Source organism: Pseudocercospora fijiensis (assembly GCF_000340215.1).
Source record: "Pseudocercospora fijiensis CIRAD86 unplaced genomic scaffold MYCFIscaffold_9, whole genome shotgun sequence".
Classification (NCBI taxonomy): Eukaryota; Fungi; Ascomycota; class Dothideomycetes; order Mycosphaerellales; family Mycosphaerellaceae; genus Pseudocercospora; species Pseudocercospora fijiensis.
Window position 1 is genome coordinate 2,179,431 of NW_006921540.1, and position 25,147 is coordinate 2,204,577.

Sequence of the window (25,147 nt, forward strand, 5' to 3'; positions counted from 1 at the left end):
AGAAATATAATCTCTACTACTATTATTCTAGTTACTGCCCCTCTCTTAGCATACAGATGCCTTTGGGTATACGCAAAGGCAACGCTGTAGCTATGCATCCGTTCCTCCGTTTTAGTAATATAATTATTATAGTTAAAGCTTAGTTTTGTCCTACTTTATTATCCCTTTACGCATACCTATACACTAGCGATTAGGCACTCCCTATTCTATGCGAGACACAGCATAGGTATGCATATATCTCACGCTATAGATATGCGCCCCTTCTCCCGTTTTAGTAATAAAGGCTTAGTATTATTTTATATTAGTATAAGATTATTACGCTAGTGTAATATAAAGTAAATAGTTTAACTTGTTTACCTATACAGCAGAAGACCCTATATATATATAGCTAAAAAGATCTTTTTATTTTTCTTTAGATTTATACTTATTAATAATACTCTATACTATTACAATTTGCGTTGTTACTATATCTCTCTCCCTCTAAATTTTCTCGTTATATATATCAATAGAAATATAATCTCTACTACTATTATTCTAGTTACTGCCCCTCTCTTAGCATATAGATGCCTTTAGGTATGCGCAAAGGCAACGCTATAGCTATGCATCCGTTCTTCCGTTTTAGTAATATAATTATTATAGTTAAAGCTTAGTTTTGTCCTACTTTATTATCCCTTTACGCATACCTATACACTAGCGATTAGGCACTCCCTATTCTATGCGAGACACAATATAGGTATGCACATATCTCACGCTATAGATATGCGCCCCTTCTCCCGTTTTAGTAATAAAGGCTTAGTATTATTTTATATTAGTATAAGATTATTACGCTAGTGTAATATAAAGTAAATAGTTTAACTTGTTTACCTATACAGCAGAAGACCCTATATATATATAGCTAAAAAGATCTTTTTATTTTTCTTTAGATTTATACTTATTAATAATACTCTATACTATTACAATTTGCGTTGTTACTATATCTCTCTCCCTCTAAATTTTCTCGTTATATATATTAATAGAAATATAATCTCTACTACTATTATTCTAGTTACTGCCCCTCTCTTAGCATACAGATGCCTTTAGGTATGCGCAAAGCCAACGCTATAGCTATGCATCCGTTCTTCCGTTTTAGTAATATAATTATTATAGTTAAAGCTTAGTTTTGTCCTACTTTATTATCCCTTTACGCATACCTATACACTAGCGATTAGGCACTCCCTATTCTATACGAGACACAACATAGGTATGCATATATCTCACGCTATAGATATGCGCCCCTTCTCCCGTTTTAGTAATAAAGGCTTAGTATTATTTTATATTAGTATAAGATTATTACGCTAGTGTAATATAAAGTAAATAGTTTAACTTGTTTACCTATACAGCAGAAGACCCTATATATATATAGCTAAAAAGATCTTTTTATTTTTTTAGATTTATACTTATTAATAATACTCTATAGCTATTATATTTTATGTTATTACAATATCGCTCTCTCTCTAAATTTTCTCGTTATATGCCCGATTTAATTAGTGCACATATCTCTAATATAATTATTATAGTTAAAGCTTAGTTTTATCCTACTTTATTATCCCTTTACGTATTATTGTATATAAGACACTACATAGGTATGCACATATCTCACGCTATAGATATGCGTCTGTTCTTCCGTTTTAGTAATAAAGGCTTAGTATTATTTTATATTAGTATAAGATTATTACGCTAGTGTAATATAAAGTAAATAGTTTAACTTGTTTACCTATATAGTAGAAGACCCTATATATATATAGCTAAAAAGATCTTTTTATTTTTTTAGATCTATACTTATTAATAATACTCTATAGCTATTATATTTTATGTTATTACAATATCGCTCTCTCTCTAAATTTTCTCGTTATATATATATTAATAGAGATATTATCTCTAATATAATTATTATAGTTAAAGCTTAGTTTTGTCCTACTTTATTATCCCTTTACGTATTATTCTATATAAGACACTACATAGGTATGCACATATCTCACGCTCTAGATATGCGTCTGTTCTTCCGTTTTAGTAATAAAGGCTTAGTATTATTTTATATTAGTATAAGATTATTACGCTAGTGTAATATAAAGTAAATAGTTTAACTTGTTTGCCTATATAGTAGAAGGCCCTATATATATATAGCTAAAAAGATCTTTTTATTTTTTTAGATCTATACTTATTAATAATACTCTATAGCTATTACATTTTACGTTATTACGATATCGCTCTCTCTCTAAATTTTCTCGTTATATATTAATACAAATATTACTTATCTCTACTACTATTATTCTAGTTACTACCTCTATTCTGTATACGGCTGCGTATAGGTATGCGCATACCTTACGCTTTAGGCATACGCCTGTATTTCCTTTTAGTAATAAAGGCTTAATATTATTTCAATATTAGGGTAATTTTAGCCTAGTTTATCTACCCTTTGAACATACCTATACGCTTACGATAAGGCTCTCCCTCGAGTTATGCCTATACATATATGCTCGACTATGTCTATATACGTGATATATGCCAAAAAGATGTTAATACAACCTATATATATAGCTATCTCCGACCCTCTCTTAACTAGCGAGCTATCTCGTCGTATATCCGTAGCTGCGCCTGTAGATACTCCGCCTATAAACTAGCGATCTCTGCTAGTATTAGCGGATATATTGAGGTAGGTTATATAACCGGAGGCATTAAGGAAGGCATTGTCGCGGCCATTAGTATAGCTATTAGGGGCTGTATTGGCTGTCCTATCGGTAGCTGCATTAGCTATCCTATCGGTAGCTGCATTAGCTGTCCCATTAGGGGCTGCATTAGCTGTCCTATCGGTAGCTGCATTAGCTGTCCCATCGGTGGCTATATTAGCTGTCCTATCGGTAGCTATATTAGCTGTCCTATCGGTAGCTATATTAGCTATCCTATCGGTAGCTACATTAGCTGTCCTATCGGTAGCTGCATTAGCTGTCCTATCGGTAGCTGTATTAGCTGTCCTATCGGTAGCTATATTAGCTGTCCTATTAGTAGCTGTATTAGCGGCATTGTTAGTAGCTATATTAGCTGTCTAATTATCGGCTAGTTATAGCTAGGGACAATTCGGGTTTGATCTTAAAGTTGAATCCCGTCTCGAGACATATCTATAGGCGTACCTATAGGCGTTCCAATACGGCTAGGTCCTAATGTAGCGGTGTTAGTAACTAATCTCTAGTTTCCCCTTTCTCTAGGCGTAGGAACGCGTAAAGGTAGAGGTATACTTTCCGTACTCGCTCGCTTTCGTCGCCGGCTAGTAACCTCTAGTTTAGGATCCCGGATAGGGATTATATATAGGCGAATCCCGGGTAGTAGGCTTAGGCGTTGTAACGGTCGTAGGGCGGGCGTAGGGCTTAGACTTCCGGTTAGGCGTTGTAACGGTCGTAGATATAGCGGTAGGCTAGGCTCGATATCCTGTAATTGTAAACGTATTTCCTATTCTAGGAGGGTCCTCCGGGTAGGAATTGTTCTAACCTAAGCTCTAGCGGCGCGATACGCATTATTAACCCTAGTAGTACGCTTATCCTTACTGTTACTCCTATACTTATAGAGATTGCTAGAGGCCTGCTCTTAGTACGCTAGCCTTACAGCCTTTTCCTGTTTATATCTAGTCTTCTTTACAACTACGGCTATTAGTACGGGCATAAATCTGCTAATAGGTAGCTCTTACCTTGCTTCTATAGTGCCCTCTCGTGTCTAGACTAGATAGAGACATTTACTAACGTATGCTTTACGCGGTAGTCGGTCTAACCCTAGAACTAATCGACATCGCGTATATCTATAGTCGTAGCTCTAGAAATACCTATTATTAAAGGTAGGTCGGTTCCGAATAAGTATGACTTATATCCCGTCTGTTCGTTAGCATTTGTATCCGCCCGTCTGCTTCTGTATATGTCCTTATTTATAAGCGTACACTCGGGGTTAAGCGCGGCTGCAATAATATCGTTTTTCTTGTTCGTCGCCTAGTTACAGAGATCTTTGTTCCGGGACCCTGTATATATTAGCGAATGTCTATAGCTATATATATAGACGTACGTTAGAGGATGCCGATAATCGTATAGTACTCCTACCTACTCGGAGCGTCGATAAGGGATAGTATATCTTCTCGCTCTTTTGTAGTAACCCTACTACGCTATTTGCTTATAACCTTGTCTACGTTCCTAATAAAGTGTATACGACAGAGTATAAGTATATACTATAGGTAATACTCCGCCGTATAGAGGGGGTCGATTTCGTATAGGTAGAGACTAAGGCCTATAGGTTAGTATAGGTACGGGCATAGGCTAGGGCATAGATACTAGCATATTGGCACCCGAGCTAATCGACTGCGATATAGTGCTACCCGTCCGTATCCCCGTAGATATATACCTACCTATATCTGCCTATACCTACGATAGCCGCTAAGGTCGTAAATAGGCGCTTCTATACGAGATAATATATCCGATTAGTATTCTTCTCGTTACAGATAACCCGAGCCAAGGTAAAGACTATCTTGTTAGTAGGTATATAGCTATAGGTTAGCCTATATATACGCTTTCTATTCTAACCTAACTTAACCGCAAAGATAACCTCGTTTATATTAGATCCTGCGATACGTTTATAGGATATATCGACGTCGAATAACTAGAGAGACGTAAAGATCTCTGCTTGTTCCCTATAAAAGTATACTACTATCTATATACCTGCAGGGGAGATATATACGTCTTAGATGTATTGCTACTAAATTAGCGTATATTAGCATCTATAGCTATAGATAAGGACGTACAGTCTTCGGGTTAAGTTTCTGCTATTTGTATGCCTATTCTACTACGTTAATATCGCGAAGGTAACTATACTCCGTATACTTAAGCTTTACTATTATCGCGGTTAAGCGCGAAGTATTATTTAAAGCAATATAGAGCTTAGTAAGTAATAGTACCCCTTTTTCATTAAGGAACTGCTATAACATCGGATAGACCTAGAATCGGGCTAAGGACTACGTAAGCGGAAGTCTATAGGTATAGCTATATACATACCCGTTATTAGGTCCGGCGAAATACACTTCTTAATCAATTCCTTTAGCTCTTCCTCGATAAGAGTAGGGACTTTCGTCGGAGGGGGTAGTGTATGCGTATGTTTGCCCCGAGATACGATTATTATATAGGGCGTCCTTATAGGATCGCGCGGGACGATAAAATCGAACTTAACCTTACACTCTTGCGTAACGAGCTTACCCTACCCTTATAGGTAATCGACTTCTACGCGGTATTAGCTAATCTATGCCTATAGGTCTAGACGTACCTACGGCATATCGTATAAACTACCTTTGTCGGCTTAACAACCGTATAAACGTTAGTCGGACCTGCTAGTAGATTTTAGAAGAAGTCCTTAAGTATATCGATTAACTATTTCCCTTCTTTTAGAATAACTTAGCGGAAGCATAATAGTCGTAGGTATGTATAGTAGTTAGTATATACGAGTGAGTACTAGTAATAACTAGCTAGCGTCTATATAGTTAGCTATAGATATGCCTATATATATAACTAATTACTTATAGGCGTCTCTGCCTCCTCGTACGTTAAACTACAATCTTCGCGTTAATCGTCGTAGGCTTTTCTCGACCGGAATCTTGCTTGTACTATATACTAAAGCCTATGCCCGTAGGTTAGTACTCGGTAAACTATCCAACTACGGATATATATACGTATATAAGTTCTCTACCTAGTATTGCGTCTCTTCTCCTCTTAGTACGAATATCCTTACGAGCGGAGGTATAGAATTAACCCTCTAGTTTAGGTACTCGTCCGTAAGGCGATAGTACGTAGCGCCCTCCCGGAGATATAAGCAAGTATATTAATATATCTTAACACCGCTACAATTCTTCCGTACCCGAATATAGGATACGCTATTAAAGTACGACGCTTTAGTTTCCTTCGGGGAATAGGGCTGCCTTACCCTATATTGCATCTAATATATATTAGCATATATATAACAATATACACGCCTATATATACTCTATATTTAAGAACGGCCGGAATCTTTATAACGTTCTCTAGGATAAGATCGGTATAGTTATAGTAATCCGCAAGTAGAACGATATATATATAGCTATAGTTATAACTACTTAGGTATTCTAGTATCGTAGCAATATGTTTGATATGCTTAACAGAAAGCGGGGCATATATAGCATTTGTAATAAGGGTAGGCCCGGGTCGAGGAAGTAGCTAAGTCTTATTAGAAAGTATAGGCATACTATTAGCTATAGCTAAGCCTATAATATTGCTTTCTAGCTGTTTGTCTTCTATAGCCTCTAAGGCGATGCGATCTTCTTCCGCAAGTATTCCTAACGTAAAGACATTAGAGGCCTATATCTTAGTAAGCTAAAGGGTATATATATCTATATGCTTATATATACGCGCTCGTTAATAGACTCGGTATACGAGATAAGCTTATTAGAATATTCATATTTATAATCTTCCTATATATAGGGAAGAAAGGTTAATAGAGTCTCTATAGCTTTAGTCGGTGCTTTAGATAGTAGTTTTATTCGGTGCTCGTAATCTATATAGTCTAAGAAGCGGGCATTCGTATAGTAGAAGGAAAGGGAAGGGAAAGAATTAGTCGATTGGTAGGAAAGTAGATACGTAGGCGCTAATTTGCGGCTAACCATATACACGGTCACATATAGACTCGGCTATACGGACGTTGGTCAACTCCGCTTTTAGCGTGGTCAACCGCAGATTTCTCTGAGGCAAAGCTACGATTTTCCTTGCACCACGAAATGCTTCTCCACAGAGCCCACAACATTGCAATTCATGGAGAAATCATCGTTCAGACTCGTCATCTCGAATAAGGCAGTGCCTCTTCAAAGCTGAGTTTTAGCATTGATGTGGGCTACGCTACTGCACTCGCCAACCTTCTCCTGAGCGCCACGCGCTGCTGCCCCGGGTTTGGAGAGATCCGAATTCTGGGGTATTCTACTTAGTCAAACTTCCATCCTTGACACGCTGTCTCAGCCCAAGCCTTGAACCCTTGAGCTCTATCCTTGGACCGCTCAGCCGCTGCACCTAACGATCGCTGATGAGCTCCCGCGTGAGCTATCGCGTGAGAAGTCAGGAACACAACAATAGCCAGTTCTGACTCCTGACATCTCGGGCAGCTGTCCGCTCGACCGCACGCGAGTACGAGAGCAGTAGTGCTTCATCAGCAAGTAGACTATCACGCTACCATCGGACATTGAGCCCTCAAATAGTCGTTCCGGAAATCTTCAAGCAGAGTTCGCACTTGAAATGCCCGCCTTTCGCAGGGGATCGCAAAGGCGCTCAACAACAATCATTGTTACACCAGATCTTCTGCGCTCGACATCGACTAGGCATTTCTTGGATTAAGATTGAAAGTCGCGGGCTCAATTCTGGGTCCTGCTTCCACTCGTCCTCTTGGCTTTGCTGAGTGGACCGGCTGACAGGAAGACCGGGGCAGCAAGGATAGAACTAGCAAGCAGCCTCGTTACAGGCTGACAGCTGGGAGCTCTTGACCGCTCACTACTCTCACACGAATCGCGACGCAATCTCAGAGCATCATCTCAGTAACCGGCAGTCGCAGAGGCACAAGATGGATCCCCCAAAGTCAAACACAAGCACAGCCAACACCGGCATCTTTGCGGCCATTCGCCGACCATCGCTCGCATCAATTTTGAGCAGCGGGAGCGCATCCGAAAAAGCTGACGACAAGTCGAAGAGGACTCAGCCAAAACGCAATCCAGCGTCCGCAGATCAAATCTTTCAAGTCCTTCTGCTCTGACAGACGGATATGAGCGTTGTGAAAACAATGTTCGGTGCAGCAGCTGAAGTAAACGCCAATATTAGCAGGAAGATCCAGCCGAGAGCATACGAACGTCAATCACTCAGATGTATAAGATGGCAGCCACGCAAAAGCTGCACCATTCGGCTCGTATTCGAAAGCTCCAAACAGGCAAAACGAGCAATCGTCAACCCCCATTGAGCCTCTGATACCAACATTTCTCATACACCACCACTTCCCGTCCTGAAGACTCTTAATAAATTCCGGGATTCCAAAATTCTTCCTCACAATCCCAGGCGGATTTCCAGTCACCTCGACATTCATACTTAGATTCGCATACCCAACTTTCTCGTCCACATGACACGTGGTCCGAAGTTCGAGGCGAGACTTTGGGATTCTCGGCCGTGAGCGGTTTCAAGGACTCGAAATGCTCGCGAAAGTTGGCGCCTGAGTTCCGGCGGTGGATGGAGGTGGCCGCCTTCGCTGCGGAAGGCGATGTGTCGTGCGGACGAAGTCTTGTCTGAGAAGTCTCGGTCACGGATTGTGGTCATGGATATTTCGGCCACGGAGATCATGTAGTTTGCTATGTCTGTGCTGTGGTGAGAATGGGTTCAGATAGCAATGGCACATCAACAGTGTTTTACCATGCGCAGATGGCGTCCACCGCGTCTCTCGTTCCAGTTCATCCAACGCCAAGCCATGCTGCCGACTAGACAGTCTCTGCCGATTCCACGTCTTGATAGCACAGTCCGAGACGCCTTCAGATGACAAGTCACGACAAGACGAGCGTCTAACAAACTCCAGGATGCCATCATCGGGAGTCGGGACTACTTCCGATTAGAATACATCACGATACTCAACTCGCAGCAACGGGCCATATCTGAAAACTCCGCTTATGTTCGTCGACTCCACCTTGTCGATGCGAATGACGAGCCGGCAATGTGAGATATGCGCATTCATAGGACACCAGAATGGCAATGTCCTCGTGATGCGATTCGAGAAGCATCTCCGGTGCCGGGTGCCTCGGCCGTCGTGAGGGGAGTGATTCGTAGATACACACGTGAAAGACGACATCTCCATCTCTGGTCTCTCATCATCACTTTCTCTTGCATTGCCACTACCAATCTACTGCTGCTGCTGCTGCGGCGCTTTCTGTTTTCTCCTTTGTTTCAACCACATGTAATCCTCGATATCCATAGCCAAGTCCTATAGCCACTGAACGCACTCCCGCATCGGCCGCCGCATCCACCATGGCACGGACGCAATCCCTCCCACTTGTCCCGCTGCCACATTCGCTCGTCCTCCTCCCAGGCGTCACCTCTCGCGTGCCTCTACAGAACCGAGGAGACATCGCCGCCATTCTCGCACACCTCTACAGCAAAGCCGCCACACCGCGTCCAGAAGCCAGCAGTGTCACTGTCGGCTGCGTGCCGCTCAACAGCCAATACCTCAGTCCAGATGGCAAACGATTGCTTGAGGAAGGCCAAGACAAGAGGAAAGCACAGCAAGTCATCGAACTCGACCCTTCCTCTGCACGGAAGCCAGATCTCTTCCAATATGGCACGCTCGCACGCGTCACTGGTGTTCAGGGCAGGAGACCGGGAGAGTTGATGCTTGTCGTGGATGGAATCCAGAGATTCAAGGTCGAGAAGGTCACGAGGGAAAGACCATACTTTGAAGCCAATGTCCTTCTCTACGACGAGCCTCACGTGGCGGACAATGATGAGAAAGTACACACACTCTTCGCAAACCTCAAGCAGTTGAGTCGCGAATTGATCGCACTCATCAGACTTTCCGCACTGCTTCCTCGTGGACCACAGATGAATCTCAGTCCCATTCTCGCCAGGAGGTTGGAGTTGTACATTGTGAGGAAAGACGTGCAAGAGGCTGGCGTTTTGGCTGATTTCATGACCAATATCATCGATTGCACTCACGAGGACAAGTTGAGGATTCTATCCGCGACGGATATTGGAGAGAGATTGACAAGGATCACGGAGATTTTGCAGAGGCAGATCTCGACGATTCAGGGCAACAGTCGCATTCTCTCGGTGACTACGACGCCGAATGCTAGTCAGAGCGCGGTCATTGATTTGGATACGCTTAACAAGTTGAGGCAGGATCCGAGACTGAGGAAGCTTGGGAATGGACAAGGTCTGCCCGGTGGAATGGGTATGCCACCCGGGATGGGAGGTAATGGACAAGGACAGGATGATGAGGTGAACGAGATTGAGGAATTGAAGAAGAAGTTGGATGAAGCCGGTCTCAGTCCCGAGGCGCAGAAGGTCGCGGATCGGGAATTGAAGAGGTTGGCGAAGATGAACCCAGCTCAAGCGGAACATCAGGTTTGCAGGAACTATCTCGAGAATCTGGCCGAGATTCCTTGGACGAAGGTGACCGAGGACAATCTGGATGCTGCTACGATGCAAAAGGCGCGGAAGCAGCTTGATGATGATCACTTTGGTTTGGAAAAGATCAAGAAGAGATTGTTGGAATATCTGGCCGTGCTCAAGCTGAAGCAGGCTGTTAATTTGGATCTGGACAAGCAAATCGATGCTATTTCCAAGGCTGCTCAGCCTGTTGAGGAGCAAGCTCAAGAGGCGTCGACCATCAATGGCGAGGAAGATGTAGCGCCGTCTACTGCGCTTGTCAAGAAGGAGCCTGAGAAAGCACGAGAACAGTCCAGAGAGGAGATTGATTTACTCAAGCACAAGAAGATGGTCGACAAGAGTCCGATTCTGCTCTTGGTTGGTCCACCTGGTGTCGGTAAGACTTCTCTTGCCAAATCAGTAGCCACTGCGCTTGGTCGTAAATTCCACCGCATTTCGCTGGGTGGTGTTCGCGATGAAGCCGAGATTAGAGGTCATCGCAGGACGTATGTCGCGGCCATGCCTGGTCTCATCGTCAATGGACTCAAGAAGGTTGGCGTGGCAAATCCGGTGTTCCTACTGGACGAAATCGACAAGGTTGGCTCTGCTTCCATTCACGGCGACCCATCAGCTGCTATGCTTGAGGTCCTAGATCCTGAGCAGAACTCTACCTTCGTCGACCACTACGTCAACATTCCGATCGATCTGAGCAAGGTCCTCTTCATCGCCACAGCAAACACCCTGGATACCATTCCTCCTCCACTTCTTGACCGCATGGAGACCATTCAGCTCTCAGGTTATACCACGCTCGAGAAACGACAAATCGCCATTCGCCACCTCGTTCCCAAACAAATCCAAACCAATGGCCTCAAGCCAGAAAACGTCCTCATGAAAGACGAAGTCGTCGACAAGATCATCACCGCCTACACGCGCGAGTCCGGAGTGCGCAATCTCGAACGCGAAATCGGAAGCGTTTGCCGCTCCAAAGCCGTCCAATACGCCGAAGCGCGCGACACCAACACCTTACCCGCCTACACGCCTGTCGTCACAATCGAAGATCTCGAGGACATGCTCGGAATCGAAAGATTCGAAGAAGAACTCGCAGCTCGAACTTCTCAACCCGGCGTCGTAACGGGTCTCGTAGCCTATTCCTCAGGAACCCAAGGCAGCATCCTCTTCATCGAAATCGCAGACATGCCCGGCTCAGGCCGCGTCCAACTCACGGGCAAATTGGGAGACGTGCTGAAAGAATCCGTCGAAGTCGCATTATCGTGGGTGAAATCGCACGCTTACGAGTTAGCTCTCACCCACGACCCCAACGAAGACATAATGAAGTCTCGCTCCATCCACGTTCATTGTCCCTCTGGCGCTATTCCCAAAGACGGACCTTCCGCTGGTCTCGCCCACACTATCGCCCTCATATCTCTGTTCAGCGGTAAAAGCGTTCCTCCCACCATCGCTATGACGGGCGAAGTCGCGCTTCGAGGGAAGGTGATGCCTGTGGGCGGCATCAAAGAGAAATTGATCGGGGCGCTCAGAGCTGGTGTTAAGAAAGTTTTATTGCCAAATCAAAATCGGAAAGATGTTAAGGATTTGCCGCAGGAGGTTTTGGAGGGGTTGGAAATTGTGCATGTTGGGCATATTTGGGAGGCGCTTCCGCACATTTGGCCGGATGCTGAGTGGCCCGGGCAGAGGGGGTGGAGTGGATTGGAAGGGAGGTTGTAGATGGAGAGAAGAGAGGTTGTGACGAAGGAAGGAAGGGAGGGGGTTGTTACGTGTATATGATTGACATGTTCGGTTTTTACCTGTAGGTATTTTGAGCGTAGTATGATATTGTTTTCCTGTTGTGGTTGCCTTTTGGGGCACACGGTGCGATCTTTCCCCGAGGTGTGAGTGCACTTCCCTCCCAAATTTGCACGACCCTCACAACTCCTGACTGATTACAAAATGTTCTGGAAAACTTCGTACAGCTGGCTCATTACAAGCTCTTCCATAGAGAGAGCTACCGCCCCACGACTCAAGCTTTGCGACATTGCGGTTCGTTCCTGGGTATTTGAATGCTACCAGACGGACATCTTCCAGGCCATGTGGGCGCCAGTCAGACTTCAGCTTCCCCGTGGCCCGACCCAAAATCTCACTGCGCACTAAGATAACGACTTGATCTTCTGCTCTGCATGTATCAGCGAGAGTCCCTCAGATCTCACGAGGAAGCGGCAACAAAGCAAGCGCCTCCTTCCTGAGACAACCCCGAGAGATTGTAGATGCGCGAGTGAAGGCCGAGGTCAGACTCTCACATTCACAGGACCTTGAATTCCACCGCTTTCTACAGTACCAGCATTGTCTCTACTGCTATCGGGAGCTCCCCACAGGTGGTATCCCAAACTTCAAAGCCTTGTCTTATATGCTTACTACAAGATTTTCTACTTAAAAATGTTGACTCTTCCGCTTTGCTTCTCTTCCCTCTCTTCCCTCCAGACATCGCCTTCAGGAAGTTTTGATCTCTTTCGCGATCGATTCTTCCAAAGCACGCTCTGACTCCTGCTCTCTTGAATGCTGCAACAGTCTACTTCTTGCAAACCATCATTCCAACCCCGCAAAGAAGAACAGAAAGAAAGAGGCGCAAAAATGTCTCTCCCCAGCTACGAACAGACATTCCATGCCCTCTCACACACCCGCATGGACTGGCAAGGAGAAAGTGGCCTCACACACTGGATCCCTCCAGTTCCCAGCATCTTCTGCCCCAACCCCTTCCCCAGTCCCCTCCCCCACCCTCTTGACGGTGAAGGTCTCCAAGGCCAAATCGCCTTCCTCCCACGTCAAGAACAAATCCCCCATACCTCCATCATCCACCCACAACTCAATAAAGGTGCGTACTCCCACCCCTGCGTCATCCTCGCTACTTCCCCTTGCACTTCCTACGTCTTCTGCGCCCCCATCACATCATTCAACGGACAAGCTTTGCAAGAAAAAATGGCCCGTGCCACCGACAAATCCGCCCTTTGGCAATACCTCCAGATCCAACACTTTGGTGCTCAAAGAGACCCACCGAATGAGTTAGGTGAACTCCAACTCGTCGGCGAGCAGATGGCTAAACCTTCTTATGTGAATCTGAAGAATGGCTTTTGGATTGAATGGAGGTATCTGGGTAAGTTCAATCCCAGGGCCAATGGTCGTATTGCTCTGGCACCAGAGTCGTATCTGACTGCTACTTGGGCTTATGCCGTTGCCGAGCAGCATAGACAGCTCATCACCGCTTCTATTGCTTGCCCGGTTGCATGCACTCCAGCACGACCAGCTACCCCTCCGCTGTCTGTCGAAGAATCCCTTCAGCAGATTCCCTACATGGGCACAACCTACTACCCAATTCCGGCAGCCTATCCTCCTTCGCCTCCTCTAGAGGGTCTAAATGCTGCGGCTCCGGAGTTCAGTATGCCTACATGTACTGGGCTAGACCCGACTGCTGCGAACTTCACCTTTGAGTTCGTCCAGCCTGAAGTCCTCGTTCCCATCTACGCTCCAGTCCCTGTCCAAATGCCATGGATGGATGTCAACGCCTGGTCTTACTCCCAGCCTCCTGTAATGGCCATGTGAGGCGGCCCTCGATACTGCTAATCTATCCGTGTAGAAGACTTCAACCAAAAAAAAAAGAAAAAGCTAAAAAAAAAAATCATAAAATGACCACATCGGGTCGAAAATCTGAATGTGTCTCCCGCTTTCGCGCAGGAGAACGGCAAAAGATAAATCAAGCGGGTACTTGGAGAGAGGTAGGATGGGTGAGGCCATCCTATTTTTCTCTTCTTGTATTGGGGCTTTTGGAGTAGATAGAAATTTTTTTTTTGGGGATACCTACACTGACGTTCTAGGGAATTCGGAATTCAACATTTGTCTTTCTTCAGACGTCAGACTCGAGTCTGTTACTTACATTACCCATTCAACATGGGGAAATTTTTTCTTTTCCCCCTCGCTGCACGTTGGATCTGCACCTTCTCGTGGTGTGCGGTGTGAGTATCTCTGCTGGCTGGCCTCTGGCCTGCGGAGGGAAACTAAGACAGATCTACATCTAGAGATAGGGGGAAATTGGAGTGGGAAATGGGATCAACGAACATATATGTGAGTGAAGCTCGAGATGTCAACTGGGAGAAAATCTCTTCGACGCTTGAATGCAATGCTGGGTGATGGTCACGGTAATGAAGAAGTCATTGAAGCTGGAACATAGGGTACAAACTACGAATGCTCTTCCTTTAAACCCAATGCTCCACCTTGACGTGCTGATTCATTGCTCATTTCCCTCGCTACTATGCATATAATTCAATCAATCAACCAACTCAATCGCCACTCATCCGGCGGCGTCCAATCCGTAAATCCCGCATCTTCGCCGTCCCGATTCAGCAGATACTTGAACTTGGCCCAATGATCCAGAATGTATCTCGGCACATCTCGATTACCTTCGACTCTCGCATACCTCTCCCCAGCCCTGCCAAACAGATCCAGGCCTTTTCTCACACGTTCCAGCATCGTCTTTTCGTCCCGATTCTCGTCCGTATTGAGAGGCGTGTGGGAGAACGATGCCATTTTCATGCGCATTTCCTCGATCGTGGAGAAACAGGACGAACAGTGCCAGGCTGCGTCGGAGATTGAGGCTTTTTGGTACCAGCGGAGAAAGGCTGACCAGAATGGGATTATGCTGACGCCGCCTATGCCGTTTCGGAGGTGGGTTGGAGTTAGAGTCCCGCGGAGGCCGTGATATGTTGTGGCTTGTGGATGCGGCCATTCTTCACCTATGTGAAGCCATTGGAAGGAGTAGTAGTAGAATCTACTTTGTAGTGTGAGCCGATCGGGGAATTGGCAGTGTCGGAGAACGTTCAGTGTTTCTGGCTTTGGGATCTCATCCACATCGCTGACGAGTAGGACATCGCCTTCCTGTGCTTCTTTCTCAGAGTGTAACAGCGTTGGAAAGACGCTCTTGAACAAGGCGTCTCGGAAATAGTCTTCGTGGGCCCAGGTGGTTTTACCGAGCACTGGTCCAGGGTCGGTGACGACGTTGTGGATGATTTGGGGATGGAAATCGGAGAAGCGGGTCCAATTACCCTGGAGATAGAGAGGTTTGGGGGCGCCTGTGAAAGTTGTGGGAGCCTCGACTATCACAAAGTAGTCGACATACGGCGCCATTGTATTGAGGCGAATCTCTAGCCAGTCAAGTTCGTGGGAAAAGAGGAAGAGATCGTAGACTTTGCGGTGTGTAGCCGGTCCAGCCCGGTATGGAGTGAAGTCGCGTGTCTTGCATAGTGCCTCCAGCTCGGCTGCGGTTTTTGGAGCCTTTGGATGATGGGTCGGGATATGTGGTGGACCTGGTCTGCCCGGTCGACGAAATCCATGACCATTGAAGGTTAGAAAGAGGAGGAATAGTGAGATGGCTGTGAGTGTGACGAGGTACCCCCGCCGACCCAGGGCAAGAGAGGTGATCATGGTTGTAGTCTTCTCTGTCGTCTAGGCATTATCTTGTCCGCAGCCTTTCCACAGCTGGAAGTCACTCAGGCATGCAACATCTGGGTCTGGGTGGCAACCGGATAATGCCACTTGTTGAATATCGTCCAGCGCTTTGAGCCGATGTGGTATGGCCAAAGCTGTTCCTGATAGTCGCTGAAAGTCGTGAGGATTCAGCGCAACATCTTCGACGCTGGTCAAAGCACAGGAGCGAATACGACCGGCTAGCAGGTGAAGTGCGAAACCGGGTCAGCCATCTCGTGTTCTGAAAAGGTGCAACGAATCACAGGGGCAGCGTGCAAGGTTTAGGTTGCGGCTTCGTCGAACACTTGGCTGCGCCTTCCCGCTTGATGCCTGGCAAGAGCCAAGAGGGATCGAAAGGGGCAATCTTCTCGACTTCACCTCCACACCAGAACCGTTGATTTCTATAACTAAACGCATGCCCAACTGCAAGAATGCGTGTCTCTCAAAATCACATGCGTTAGTGGGACACATCATCTGGACGAGTCATCCCCCTCGAGGGCTGTTGCACCGCACTACCACTGCTGGCAACTCGGGTATTACATCAAGATTTGACGAAGCACGAGGCGAGCATGGCCTTTCTGCACAACGCTGTGTCAGTCTTTGTCGCAGAAATGGTCAGCATGAGCAACATACTCGCACCTCAATCAACGATGACTGCCTGCGTCCAGCCGTGCATCTTCTACCCACCAGCGGCCTCTGTCCATTGCAAGTTTTCAAGGCGAGAGACTTTGCACATGGCACCATGCTCGCTCCTTAGAACGAATCTGAGAAGTGTCCCTTGAGTCCAAGCCAATTTTGGATCTGAATGACAGTGCCATGCTGTATCAACGCGTCGCCGAAGGAGGGATGAATAGTAAGAGTAAAGTAGAGTTGTTGTGAGTTACCGCATTCAAAACGTTCTCTTGCACATAGTCGTGCTTCAGTCAACCTTGTCGTCAAAAAGGCGCTATCACACGCTCCGCGGTCTCCGAGATCGAGATGAGATGATGGGTCTTAGCCAAAGTATACCATTGCCGCAGTTCAACCTTCTGCAACTGGACATGAAGCACTATACATTTGATATGTTGCGCGTGTGCAGCATCACACTGCTCAAGCTGATGATAAGTAACCAGGTATGTTGTAACCAAATCTCTGTGCTACTTGCTGCAACAAGAAGAAGCCTCGTGCGTAGAGTCCCTGTCGAATGTTGAAACTTGAGCCATCTTGTTCGTCCATGGGTATAATGTCTTCTATGAGTATCTTCTCGTGGCTACGTGAGTCGGAGAAGGTAAAGATGATGGAAGAGCTCACCGCCGACAAATTGCTACACTGGGAGTCTTTTTCTCTTTTGATGGGAGCTGATCGTTCGCAAGTAGGAGAGGCTGCCGCATGAACTCGCGTTGTCGTTGTTGATATGACTGACGCGTACGATAGAACAGTCCCACGTGAGCCTCTGAGTGAGATGATGTTTGCTGTGGGTGGAGTCGTTCATGCATGCAAGTTCCAGATCCAGCCACCAGCCACCGTCTTGGCGAAGGTTGCGGCACGTCCCTTCTTTCGCCGTCGCCGTCTCATCAGCATCTGCAGGCATCTCACTTTCTCTTTCTTTCTCCCCAGGACATCAACATCCAAAGCGCACCACGAGGCGTCTTCCCTCATCTCAGCGCCAGCGCCGGCATCACTCAACTTGACGCGACATTGCCACTTTCCGACAGCCGCGCCTTGAACATCAAAACAAGGCTGACTTCCGCCAACCACGAGCGCGCGCACCTGCCAGCTTGCCTTCACACAGCCTCGTCGCTCTCAATCCGCGCATAACTGCCGGTTCACCAACTTCTTTTCCGACTCATCTTGCATTCTGCGACAGCGCTTACTCTTCAGCTACTCATCAAGCAAATTTATTTCTTCCGCCAACCACGCGCTCGACACCACTGCGCGCACCAAGGGAGAGCCACTTCAACAACAATCTCAACCCGCGCCAACCCGTCACCAACATCACACCACTATCATCAAAATGTCTGGACTCGACCGATCTCTCGACCAGATCATGAAGGACCGCCCGGCCTCCGAGAAGGGTCGACGCGGTCGCGGTCGCCTTCCAGGCCGAAAGGCCGCCGCCAAATCTAAGGCAGCTACCACCGCTGTCATTGCACCAGCTGGCGGCGTCCAGAAGAAGACCAAGGCTACCAAGCCAATCAAGACACCAAGCGCACCTGCAGCAATTGGTGATAGCAAGATTTCAGTTTCCAACCTTCCCGAGGACGTGACTGAGTCGATGATCAAGGTACGTTGACCGGACAGGCCATACGCTATAGGCTTTTGTGCCTCTTTTCGATCGTATCATATATGGACAACAACTATGCGGACTATGGGACAGCCTTTCGCCTACGATAACGACCAGAACCTGCGGGTTGGTAAGGTTATGGTCTCGGCTCCGTGGTTGGGTGCTTCATGAAGCAAAACCCAGCGCGTTCTGAGCGACGATAATCGGACATGCGTTTTGCGCAAAATCCTCGACAGCCGCCTGCCTGGCAAACAGCGCGCGCTTCGAGGTGCAAACGATCTCACATTGGCAGGATTCAGAGGGCAAGCAGCAAGTCACAACGCACGTGTGAAGAGCGCAAGGCGATAAGATGGATCATGGTCAACGCAGCTCGGCTGTCGTCCCGCGGCGCACCATCTGGACATCAGACTCAACAAGCTCAGTCTTTGGTTGATGACGCGCATGCTGCTGCAGCAGCTCGAATAGGAGAGGGGAAGATATGCCACCTAGCCCAAGGTGGATGATTTGACAATCGCGGGGAGTGCCATCACGACAGCTGCTTGCCCTCTTGATACCACCACTGCCGGACCAGAGCCGTCGGACTCGTCTGCCATTTTCCTTTCTCTGGTTGCAGCGCATTATATTCCCGGAGTGTGGCTTCGTAGACCGAGGCGCATGCACAGAAGACGACTAACACGGATTGTTCAGGAATACTTCAGCACTTCCGTTGCTCCAGTGAAGAGAGTCATCGTCAACTACGGACCAAATGGACGCAGTCGCGGCTCGGCGACCGTATTCTTTGGCAAGCCAACCGCCGCGCAGGAGGCTGTTAGACTCGATGGTACCAAGGTCGATGGACGCGCGATGCGAGTAAGTGTGCTGGCAGGCCGACACAACTGTTTGTCGTTGCTGATGAATTTGCAGGTCGAAGTCTTGCTGAGCGCTAACAGCGTTCCTGCCCCACAAGCACCAAAGCCACTCAAGGACCGTGTTTCGTAAGTGCTACTCAGCCTGGCTGCTTGCTTTCTACACAACTGACCGATCCCACAGTCAACCCAAGAACGCTGCCAAAGAGAAGAAGAAGGACGCGCCAAAGGCTGCAACGAATGGTGCCGCAGCCGGCAGCAAGGCTGGCAAGAAGAAGGCCAAGTCGGGTCGTGCAGGTCGACCCAAGCCAAAGACAACCGAAGAGCTGGACGCAGAAATGCAGGACTACTTCGGCAGCGGCGAAGCGGCGCCTGCCAACGGCACCGCCCAGCCAGCCGCTACCAATGGCGGCGACACTGGCATGGACGAGGTGTTGTAAAGGGGTAGAAGGCATCGACATGGGAATTGGCGCAGCGAGAGGTGCGTGGCGGCTGCGTACTATTCAATAGCTGCTACATTTCAGCGGTTTTTGACGACTGCTCTGCTTGAGCATTGTCACAGTACGACGACGAGGTTTTCTTAGCGGGTTTGCAGATGGGTTTACAGATTGAGAATGGTTTGAGATATCATGGAGTAGAATGGTTGTAAGCAAGAGCTTGGTCTGGGTCACAGGGTTCACAAATGGTCTCGGTTCACCTGGCACAGCACAGCGCCATCATCTATTCGAAGCAGGTGGTAGCGGGTGTTTCTCAGTCGACTAGGGCGCGCCCTGCATCATTTGTTGCCGCTCGAGGACCGGCTCTTTTCCATTCAGGTCAGGTCAGGTCCAGTGCAATCGCTTAGAAATTCTGGCACATCCACCACCTTATGCAGGCTTGGTAACGATCGACTCGCCGCCTAGCAGGTCAAGATGCCGAACATCCCGAAACATTGTCGAGCTTTCCCCGGAAGCTCTCGACGTACACCCTCCACCATGAACAACTTGCAGCAACGCGAACTGGTCGGCACAGCGAGGGCACTGCACCTTCTAGCCGCGCCTGCGGTGGTGGGTACACGGAGAGAGTCCACAATTCTTTCACTCGCGAGGAGCCACACCGAACGCCCGAAGTGTAGCAGCATACATCAACACAGCCCGCTCACATTGCTATACACCATCAAAGTGTTGGATGAAATGCACAGCACAGCACGTTCAGCATGATGTACTCGCGCAGGCTGCGTGGCTGCTTTGCGTTCAGAGCCTCGTTCGATCTAGACAAGACGTGAACCGTGATGTCGCTTCCTCACTGCGGGGCACTCGGTAGCCCCGCAAAGCATGCAAACATGAGCGCGAGCCATGTCACCGACATCGAATGAGAGCGCATCGCCGTTCACAGCTACCCGCATGCAGCCATCCTTGTGCGCGAATACTGGACCTCCACTCGTCCAAGTGGGGATCGCGGCTTCCCAATGTCCCATCCACAGCAAATAGCCAGAGCTTAATTCCAGGCCGAGACGGTCGAGCGACGCACGCACGACCGCGCTCCTGCTCCTGCCAGCCGCCCCTACTTCATGCCACTACTTAACCCCTCTGTCCCCCGCCAATTACGCACGCCTTCTCTGCTACACCTCAATCGCGGCGCGAACGAGAGTAACTGCCTGTTTTCATTTGACATACCCAGCATTAATCCACCATGTCTGACCTGTCCGTCCAACTCGAGACGCCGCACGCCGGCAAGTACACTCAGCCAACCGGACTGTCAGTGATCACAAATCAGCCTGCTTCTCGCCACTTGGGCTAACAGTCGTTCAGCTTCATCAACAATGAGTTCGTAAAGTCCGTCGAGGGCAAGACCTTCGAGGTCATCAACCCATCGACTGAGGAGGTCATCACCTCCGTCTACGAAGCCACCGAGAAGGATGTTGACATTGCCGTCGCCGCCGCCCGCAAGGCCTTCGAGGGCCCATGGAGGAAGGAGACCCCAGAGAACCGTGGCAAGCTCCTCCACCGCCTCGCCGACCTCTTCGAGAAGAACCTGGACCTCCTCGCATCCGTCGAGGCTCTCGACAACGGAAAGGCCGTCTCTATGGCCAAGGTCGACATCAGCATGTGCGCGGGCTGCCTGAGATACTACGCTGGCTGGGCCGACAAGATCGAGGGAAAGGTCGTTGACACCACCCCGGATACCTTCAACTACATCAAGAAGGAGCCAGTCGGCGTTTGCGGTCAGATCATCCCATGGAACTTCCCACTCCTCATGTGGGCCTGGAAGATTGGTCCGGCTGTCGCAGCTGGCTGCACAGTCGTCCTCAAGACTGCCGAGCAGACGCCCCTTGGAGGTCTCGTTGCCGCTACCCTCATCAAGGAGGCCGGCTTCCCACCAGGTGTGGTCAACATCATTTCTGGTTTCGGCAAGGTCGCTGGTGCCGCTCTCTCTTCACACATGGACGTCGACAAGGTTGCCTTCACTGGCTCCACCGTTGTCGGCCGAACCATCATGAAGGCTGCTGCTGGCTCCAACCTGAAGAAGGTCACTCTCGAGCTGGGTGGCAAGTCACCAAACATCGTCTTCGAGGACGCTGACATCGACAACGCCATCTCTTGGGCCAACTTCGGTATCTTCTTCAACCACGGACAGTGCTGCTGCGCTGGTTCGCGTATTTACGTCCAGGAGAGCATCTACGACAAGTTCATTCAGCGATTCAAGGAGCGCGCACAGAAGAACGTCGTTGGCGACCCATTCGCCAAGGACACCTTCCAGGGCCCACAAGTCTCCCAAGTCCAGTTTGACCGCATCATGAACTACATCAAGGCCGGCAAAGATGCTGGTGCCAACGTCGAAATCGGTGGCAACCGCAAGGGCGACAAGGGTTACTTCATCGAGCCAACCATCTTCTCCAACGTCACGGAAGACATGAAGATCATGCAAGAAGAGATCTTCGGCCCAGTCTGCTCCATCAGCAAGTTCAAGACCAAGGAGGAGGTCATCAAGATCGCCAACAGCACCACATACGGCCTCGCCGCCGCCGTGCACACAAAGAACCTCAACACCGCCATCGAGGTATCAAATGCCCTCAAGGCCGGTACCGTGTGGGTCAATACCTACAACACCCTCCACCACCAGCTTCCGTTTGGTGGTTACAAGGAGTCTGGTCTCGGCCGTGAGCTTGGCGAGAACGCTCTTGAGAACTACATCCAATACAAGACCGTCAGCATCAGACTTGGAGATGCTCTCTTCGGTTAAGCGCACTTGTACAGGGCGTCTTAGTTTCATGTAACTAGTTTTGATGAGGAAGTGAAGTATGTAAAAAGAGCCAAAAAGGTTTCCAAAACAGATATCTACCCATTCTCTCCCCATGCCACTTCTTTTCCCTTATCGGGCTAAAACAGGCAACTACCTTGGGCTCTGTCTGCAGGCCGGATCCTTTCCGCGTGCTTGTGTGTGTGTGTGTGTGTGTGTGTGTGCTGACATGGACTTCCCGGCACAAGAAGCAAGCTCAGGTATAGCTTCAGTCTAGGTAATTCTGTCCGCGTTTCAAGTGAGAGACAGCGCGCGCAACAAGAGAGCCTACTACTGAGTCTTACATGAAGCTATCTAGAACTCAAGATCTCTGTTACAGTCTGAGGGAGGATCACATGCCGAAGTGTGTGAGAGAGATTTACTGTATCTGGCTTCGTTGATCGCTACTGGTTGTTCGACACTCATTGCTCGTTGCTCATAATGGGTATATAATATCCCACAGCATACATATATTTTGCTCAAAGAGCATATCGTAAAAAGGTAAGTTAGGATTTTCTCATATCCTTAAATCTTCATTCATTCATTCTACAACTCCCCTCTTCTCCTTCTTCTTCTCTTCCTGTTCCTGTTCCTGCCCTTTATGTCTCACTCCAAACGTCTCCCCCGTCCCCAACCACACCCTTTCCTCCTCCGAACTCTCTCGTCCCAAACACTCGTTCCTGTGCGGAAACCTTCCGAACCTCTCCACAATTTCCCAATGTTTCCTCGCAGGCCCCACACTCATTTCCAAAGCCCGAATCCCCTCTCCATCATCCTCTTCTTTCGCAATTTCCAGATCTCGGGTGATGTGAGATAGGACTTGTTTTTGATCCGCGAGATTTTCGGAATGCATGAGTGGCATGTTGAGCCATTGGTTGTAGACTGGTCGGTTTTTGTAGTAGGGGTGGTTGAGGAGGTTTGGAGGGGCGTGCAAGCGGAGGGATAGGGCGAGACGGTCGTAGTGGGTGTAGACTAAGGAGAGATTTGGGGGTGTGCGGTAGATGTTTCGGGGGATTTGGTCGAGGAGGAGGATGAGGGATAGGAAAGTATCTGCGGCTTCTTTCTCGGTTTCGTGGGTTTGGAGTTCGGGGAGGAATGGTGAGGCGAGTTTTTGCGGGTCTGCGTCGGGTGGGAGGGAGAGGTGGGCGGGTGAAATGCTTTCTAAGGCGTGGGCGTAGTTGGAATGGCAGGCGCTGTCGATTTCTTTTGCTTCGGTTTCGCTTCGTCCGACGCCCCACCAGCGGCGGTTTGTTTCTTCGTTGGGGCACTTTGAGTCTGGAGGGAGGCCTTGGAACCAGAAGTCGCGGAGGTGTGTATAGAGGGTTGGATTGAAGATCTTGGGATCGAGAGTGAAGTTCTGTGGAGGGACGGCCATTTTTGTTGCCAAGTTTCGCGATGCTGCGATGTGTAGTGTGCTTAAAGCTCGCGGGAAGAGCCTGCGGTAGAGCATTGATAGTGAACGTGCGTGTGTAGGGAGTGAGTCGTACTTATGCTGCTCGATCAATAGCTTCGAGATCGAGATCGATGGTCCAGCCACACGACATCATAGGATCTCGCACGCGCTTTTACCGTTTCGATGAAGACCATATTGCTTAGTCAAGATGTATTGGCTAGACCGACCTATTCTGTCTTGCTGAGACGCTCCTAGAGGCCACCGACGAGTTGCCGATCTGGAGGGATGTTGATGTACGGGCGAAGACGCGATGGAGATTTGACGCGAGGTGAAGTCTTGGCGAGGTTGCTCGGCCGCGACATCGACCCGATCAGGACGAGATGCACCATTGTAGGAACAAGAAATATGTGACTTGACGCAGCTGAGATGCTGACGACTTCGCTGCGATGAACTTCGATCTATTGATACACAAAAACTTGCCCAGATCTGTCCGCACTGAGCACCATTCCGAAAGGTCGCTCAAGTAACGCGACATCTGTAATCACATCCAGATGCCCGCTCAATAGATTCTGAGCAGACATACGAATGGTCTCATACCTCGATGGCGGTCTGCTCGTCCCAGCCGCAAGAGCCCGCTTTGCTGCTGATGTGTTCGAAGCCACCTTGTTCGACTCAATGGGATTTCCAGCCTGGACACCACTTTCGGCCGGCTTTTCAGACAGGACACGTATGTCCATGCTCAAATTACTGAATGTATAGACCGGTTTGTCATCAGGACTTCCTCCATTGACAAGCCTGCAACCTTCAAGTCGCTCTGTGTCCCAGAAGCGCACTTTTCCATCCGGGCCGCCGCTGACGGCGAAAGGGTGTTGTGCTTCGGGGTCCTTGGAAGACGGTTGGACTCCGAACCAAGAGACGCTGCTTGCAAGAGGCAAGTGATTGTCTCTCAAGACATCAGCGCCTGTCACGCCAGCGATACGGCCTAGCAAACTCTCGGATCTTTCGTCTTCCAGATTGCGCAACTCGTAGTCTCTTAAGTGCAAACGTTCTTTGGCGTTAGGATGACTTGGGCGTATTACCTCATAGCACACTCCCTTTTCTGCGTCCCAGACTGTCATCTCACCAGGAGCAGTACCGCCCGTTATGCAGAACTGATTTCTCTTAGAAGACTTGCGCCTCGGATGCAGTTGTACTCTGGAGATTGGAGAAGGATTCGCAAACGTCCATGAGCGTATGCGAACGTGGAAGCGCATGTCCCAGAGATCGAGCACGCCGTGAGATGTTCCTACTAGAAGCCAGTCATGTCTTCTGCTCATGCAGAACGAGGTCGGAGCGCCGTGGCTAGCAGGGTTACGAAGCTCGAAAATGACCGACATGTATCGTAGATCAAGCGCCATAATCCGACCAAGATTAGTTGCGAGAACGAGTGTACTCGCAGATTCACCTCTGTAATGCTCACACCAAACACCGTACTCCACAGTCGGACTGGTCGTTGGTATTTGCCATTCACGGACGAGTCGTATCTTGCCATATCGATATGCTTTGTCGGATTCTGTGACTTCGACTTTGACGACATGTACCGTGCCATCGGAGCCTGTGCAAATGAAGGTGTGCGTCGCTTCCACAAAGCAGAGACTTGTGACTGTTGCGCCTGGGCCCAGCTTGTAAGTTGGCGAGAGCGATATGC

At 48.5% G+C, this 25,147-nt stretch overlaps 10 protein-coding genes across 10 annotated transcripts in view; 6 read left to right on the forward strand and 4 right to left on the reverse strand.

Annotated features, from left to right (window-relative positions):
- Window positions 1-7,186: 7,186 nt before the first annotated feature.
- On the forward strand, window positions 7,187-8,469 carry MYCFIDRAFT_183928 (uncharacterized protein). The gene has a single exon (XM_007932736.1). It carries the CDS (start codon window positions 7,639-7,641, stop codon window positions 7,825-7,827), a length of 189 nt encoding a protein of 62 aa, XP_007930927.1. The 5' UTR covers window positions 7,187-7,638; the 3' UTR covers window positions 7,828-8,469.
- MYCFIDRAFT_212422 (uncharacterized protein) lies at window positions 7,187-8,477 on the forward strand (the record flags this gene model as incomplete). The annotated part of the gene is made up of 1 exon (XM_007932735.1): window positions 7,187-8,477. A coding segment is annotated over one exon (290 nt), but the record flags the coding sequence as incomplete, so codon positions are not given.
- Window positions 8,478-8,964: 487 nt separating this feature from the next.
- Window positions 8,965-12,043, forward strand: MYCFIDRAFT_216696 (uncharacterized protein). The gene has a single exon (XM_007932737.1). It carries the CDS (start codon window positions 9,078-9,080, stop codon window positions 11,916-11,918), a length of 2,841 nt encoding a protein of 946 aa, XP_007930928.1. The 5' UTR covers window positions 8,965-9,077; the 3' UTR covers window positions 11,919-12,043.
- MYCFIDRAFT_178706 (uncharacterized protein) lies at window positions 11,995-12,777 on the reverse strand (the record flags this gene model as incomplete). Its single annotated transcript, XM_007932738.1, has 8 exons — window positions 11,995-12,034; window positions 12,062-12,091; window positions 12,121-12,330; window positions 12,351-12,385; window positions 12,412-12,482; window positions 12,511-12,575; window positions 12,632-12,738; window positions 12,772-12,777. 8 exons carry the CDS (start codon window positions 12,775-12,777, stop codon window positions 11,995-11,997), a joined length of 564 nt encoding a protein of 187 aa, XP_007930929.1.
- A 41-nt stretch (window positions 12,778-12,818) lies between these two features.
- Window positions 12,819-13,784, forward strand: MYCFIDRAFT_178707 (uncharacterized protein; the record flags this gene model as incomplete). Its single annotated transcript, XM_007932739.1, has 1 exon — window positions 12,819-13,784. One exon carries the CDS (start codon window positions 12,819-12,821, stop codon window positions 13,782-13,784), a length of 966 nt encoding a protein of 321 aa, XP_007930930.1.
- A 759-nt stretch (window positions 13,785-14,543) lies between these two features.
- On the reverse strand, window positions 14,544-15,428 carry MYCFIDRAFT_5041 (glycosyltransferase family 17 protein; the record flags this gene model as incomplete). The annotated part of the gene is made up of 1 exon (XM_007932278.1): window positions 14,544-15,428. A coding segment is annotated over one exon (885 nt), but the record flags the coding sequence as incomplete, so codon positions are not given.
- Window positions 15,429-17,270: 1,842 nt separating this feature from the next.
- MYCFIDRAFT_212424 (uncharacterized protein) lies at window positions 17,271-20,179 on the forward strand. Its single transcript, XM_007932740.1, has 4 exons — window positions 17,271-17,964; window positions 18,652-18,813; window positions 18,868-18,938; window positions 18,994-20,179. Exons 1-4 carry the CDS (start codon window positions 17,695-17,697, stop codon window positions 19,247-19,249), a joined length of 759 nt encoding a protein of 252 aa, XP_007930931.1. The 5' UTR covers window positions 17,271-17,694; the 3' UTR covers window positions 19,250-20,179.
- Window positions 20,180-20,406: 227 nt separating this feature from the next.
- MYCFIDRAFT_56853 (uncharacterized protein) lies at window positions 20,407-22,133 on the forward strand. Its single transcript, XM_007932395.1, has 2 exons — window positions 20,407-20,545; window positions 20,600-22,133. Exons 1-2 carry the CDS (start codon window positions 20,481-20,483, stop codon window positions 22,029-22,031), a joined length of 1,497 nt encoding a protein of 498 aa, XP_007930586.1. The 5' UTR covers window positions 20,407-20,480; the 3' UTR covers window positions 22,032-22,133.
- A 390-nt stretch (window positions 22,134-22,523) lies between these two features.
- MYCFIDRAFT_212426 (uncharacterized protein) lies at window positions 22,524-23,751 on the reverse strand. Its single transcript, XM_007932741.1, has one exon. It carries the CDS (start codon window positions 23,515-23,517, stop codon window positions 22,609-22,611), a length of 909 nt encoding a protein of 302 aa, XP_007930932.1. The 5' UTR covers window positions 23,518-23,751; the 3' UTR covers window positions 22,524-22,608.
- Window positions 23,712-25,147, reverse strand: part of MYCFIDRAFT_199755 (uncharacterized protein) — a gene marked incomplete at both ends in the record, with an annotated part of 1,978 nt that continues 542 nt past the window's right edge. Inside the window, 2 exons of the mRNA XM_007932742.1 lie at window positions 23,712-23,737; window positions 24,044-25,054. Of these exons, the coding sequence (XP_007930933.1) occupies window positions 23,712-23,737; window positions 24,044-25,054 (1,037 nt within the window). The remainder of the gene's footprint in view (window positions 23,738-24,043; window positions 25,055-25,147) is intronic.

Bases quoted from the DNA above. Each gene is read 5' to 3' on its own strand.
- MYCFIDRAFT_183928 (XM_007932736.1), top strand. From the start codon at position 7,639: ATGGATCCCCCAAAGTCAAACACAAGCACAGCCAACACCGGCATCTTT.
- MYCFIDRAFT_216696 (XM_007932737.1), top strand. From the start codon at position 9,078: ATGGCACGGACGCAATCCCTCCCACTTGTCCCGCTGCCACATTCGCTC.
- MYCFIDRAFT_212424 (XM_007932740.1), top strand. From the start codon at position 17,695: ATGTCTGGACTCGACCGATCTCTCGACCAGATCATGAAGGACCGCCCG. The intron at 17,965-18,651 runs GTACGTTGACCG...CGGATTGTTCAG, and splicing joins TGACTGAGTCGATGATCAAG to GAATACTTCAGCACTTCCGT. The intron at 18,814-18,867 runs GTAAGTGTGCTG...ATGAATTTGCAG, and splicing joins TCGATGGACGCGCGATGCGA to GTCGAAGTCTTGCTGAGCGC.
- MYCFIDRAFT_56853 (XM_007932395.1), top strand. From the start codon at position 20,481: ATGTCTGACCTGTCCGTCCAACTCGAGACGCCGCACGCCGGCAAGTAC. The intron at 20,546-20,599 runs GTCAGTGATCAC...ACAGTCGTTCAG, and splicing joins TACACTCAGCCAACCGGACT to CTTCATCAACAATGAGTTCG.
- MYCFIDRAFT_212426 (XM_007932741.1), bottom strand. From the start codon at position 23,517: ATGCTCTACCGCAGGCTCTTCCCGCGAGCTTTAAGCACACTACACATC.